The sequence below is a fragment of the Phaethon lepturus genome, unplaced genomic scaffold, assembly GCF_000687285.1.
Source record: "Phaethon lepturus isolate BGI_N335 unplaced genomic scaffold, ASM68728v1 scaffold19818, whole genome shotgun sequence".
Classification (NCBI taxonomy): domain Eukaryota; kingdom Metazoa; phylum Chordata; class Aves; order Phaethontiformes; family Phaethontidae; genus Phaethon; species Phaethon lepturus.
This window is the reverse complement of record NW_010557120.1, coordinates 205-2,101: the sequence shown is the minus strand read 5'-3', so window position 1 is coordinate 2,101 and position 1,897 is coordinate 205. Positions and strand designations below refer to the sequence as shown.

The window sequence follows — 1,897 nt, the reverse complement described above, 5'->3', positions numbered from 1 at the left end:
TCCTGCTATATACACATGATTCCATACCTCCTCAATCCACTGCATCCTGATAATAGAATGAAACTAAAACATTCCCAAGTATTTACATTCTGCTTTCTTGGGATCCATTGATCCTCGTTGCCCAGCAGGGAAGAAAGACCATTTCAGTAGTTCAGGGCTGGAATGCATGGGGCTCAATCACACGAATGGTGGAAACAGGTAAGCTGATCTGCTTGTCCAGTCAATGGAAAGCAAATTAAGATCCACGTGCTGGTGTTTTTTCCCACTGGAGTTAAAGGAGGCAGATAAGGTTTTTTCCTTCTTCTATTTCTTCTTGCACTTTGTCACTGGATGTGGCTATTTCAGCTTGTGCCGAGAAGACTGCACAGATGAACGTCAGAATAGTGCCACCAATAGCTGTGTAGAAAGCCCAGCCCAAGGAGCAGTTTCCTAGTTTGTAAGCAGAAGCATAAGGTCCACAATAGTTTATTGCTTTCTGGCATCCCCAACCTGCAGGGTAAAGTATCAAGCCTAAGATAAGGAAGAGGCCTAGAAATAAAAACAGAAAGAAGAGAGAAGTTTAACAAATGATCAGTTTAACACCAAACACAGCACATGTAGTAATGGTTATCATGGTGACTACTCACTCATAAGTACCAGGATGGGGAGAAGATGACTCTTCCCCATCCATCCGTCCTTTATTGATTGTTCCCTAGTATATACCACACAGTGTTTTATCTAAGCTTGGAGCTATCCTACAATTTTTCTTATGAAAGGTTTACTTCATATGATAATGACTGTTCTTAATTTTAATCCCTGCATTCCTTCAACATCCTTTGTTTTCACACATTATTGCTAGGCATACAGAGCTTGCAAAACATTTGAGCATCCCTACCTACTGTTTATACTTGCACTTTTCAAATACTTAGGAATGTTTTCATCCCCTTTTGAATTTGTATTTAGCTAGCCCTCTCAGCTTTATTTAGTCATTCATCATAAACATTGTTGTCTTTTTCCTCTGGGTTTTTCCTACCTTGATTTTCTTGCCTGGAAAAAATAAAATTTCAAACGGCATTTGCTTATTTGGCCACAGTAGACAAATAACACAGACAGTTCAATAAGCTGCTTTTGCAATGAAGGGATTCTGGAGTCAGCCACAAACTAACGGATCTAAGTACCTGTCCCCAGTGCATAAGTAACACTGGGATCCTCTAAACAGGTGATCAACTGCTGCAGAAGGAAAGCACATTTCTAGTGATGCATGAGCAAAAGCCTCAACTCCTGATCTTGCTAAACCACCCGAGCACCCTACTGTGCCTCAGCCTGGAAGTAAAAAGCTCAAACTAGATGTTTTGCCCATCTGATTGTCTCTCGTATTGATAGTTTTCTCTCCTATGAGGACCAGTCTGTATCTAAGCAGTGAAGAGTTTCATTAAGGAAATGAAAAGTCACATTAGAGTCCCTGTACATATGATGTCTTTGTACAAAGGTGAGAGATTTAATCAAAATGCCTAATATGCTAGTGACTACAATGGTCTCATATTAGCCCTGTGCACTGGGTTTGCGTGGCAAGGTTTTGGTAGCGGGGGGGCTACAGGAGTGGCTTCTGTGAGACACAATGAGTTAAAACCAGATCTCCTTCCTACAAGGTATGTAACTAAACATCAGGACAGCTCATAGGTATCAAAATTTGTTTTCCGTTTTCTTTAAAATTTTACTTATAAGAAGAGGAATAATTATGCAAAATAGTTTTTGCTTAAACACAATCAGTTTATCCAGAAAATGAATACAGCCTTCCAGATCCCATAAACATTACCAATTTTGTTGCCCTGCACTGTAAAGCACTTTATTCAGCCTGGCACCTTGAGGAAAATAGCTGGTAAAGGTGTTATCATCTTCTAGAAGTGGGCTGAAAGTT

General features: G+C 40.1%; 1 protein-coding gene across 1 annotated transcript; it reads right to left on the bottom strand.

Annotated features, from left to right (window-relative positions):
• Window positions 1–271: 271 nt before the first annotated feature.
• LOC104625143 (lipoma HMGIC fusion partner-like 2 protein) lies at window positions 272–528 on the bottom strand (the record flags this gene model as incomplete). Its single annotated transcript, XM_010292692.1, has 1 exon — window positions 272–528. A coding segment is annotated over one exon (257 nt), but the record flags the coding sequence as incomplete, so codon positions are not given.
• Window positions 529–1,897: the final 1,369 nt, after the last annotated feature.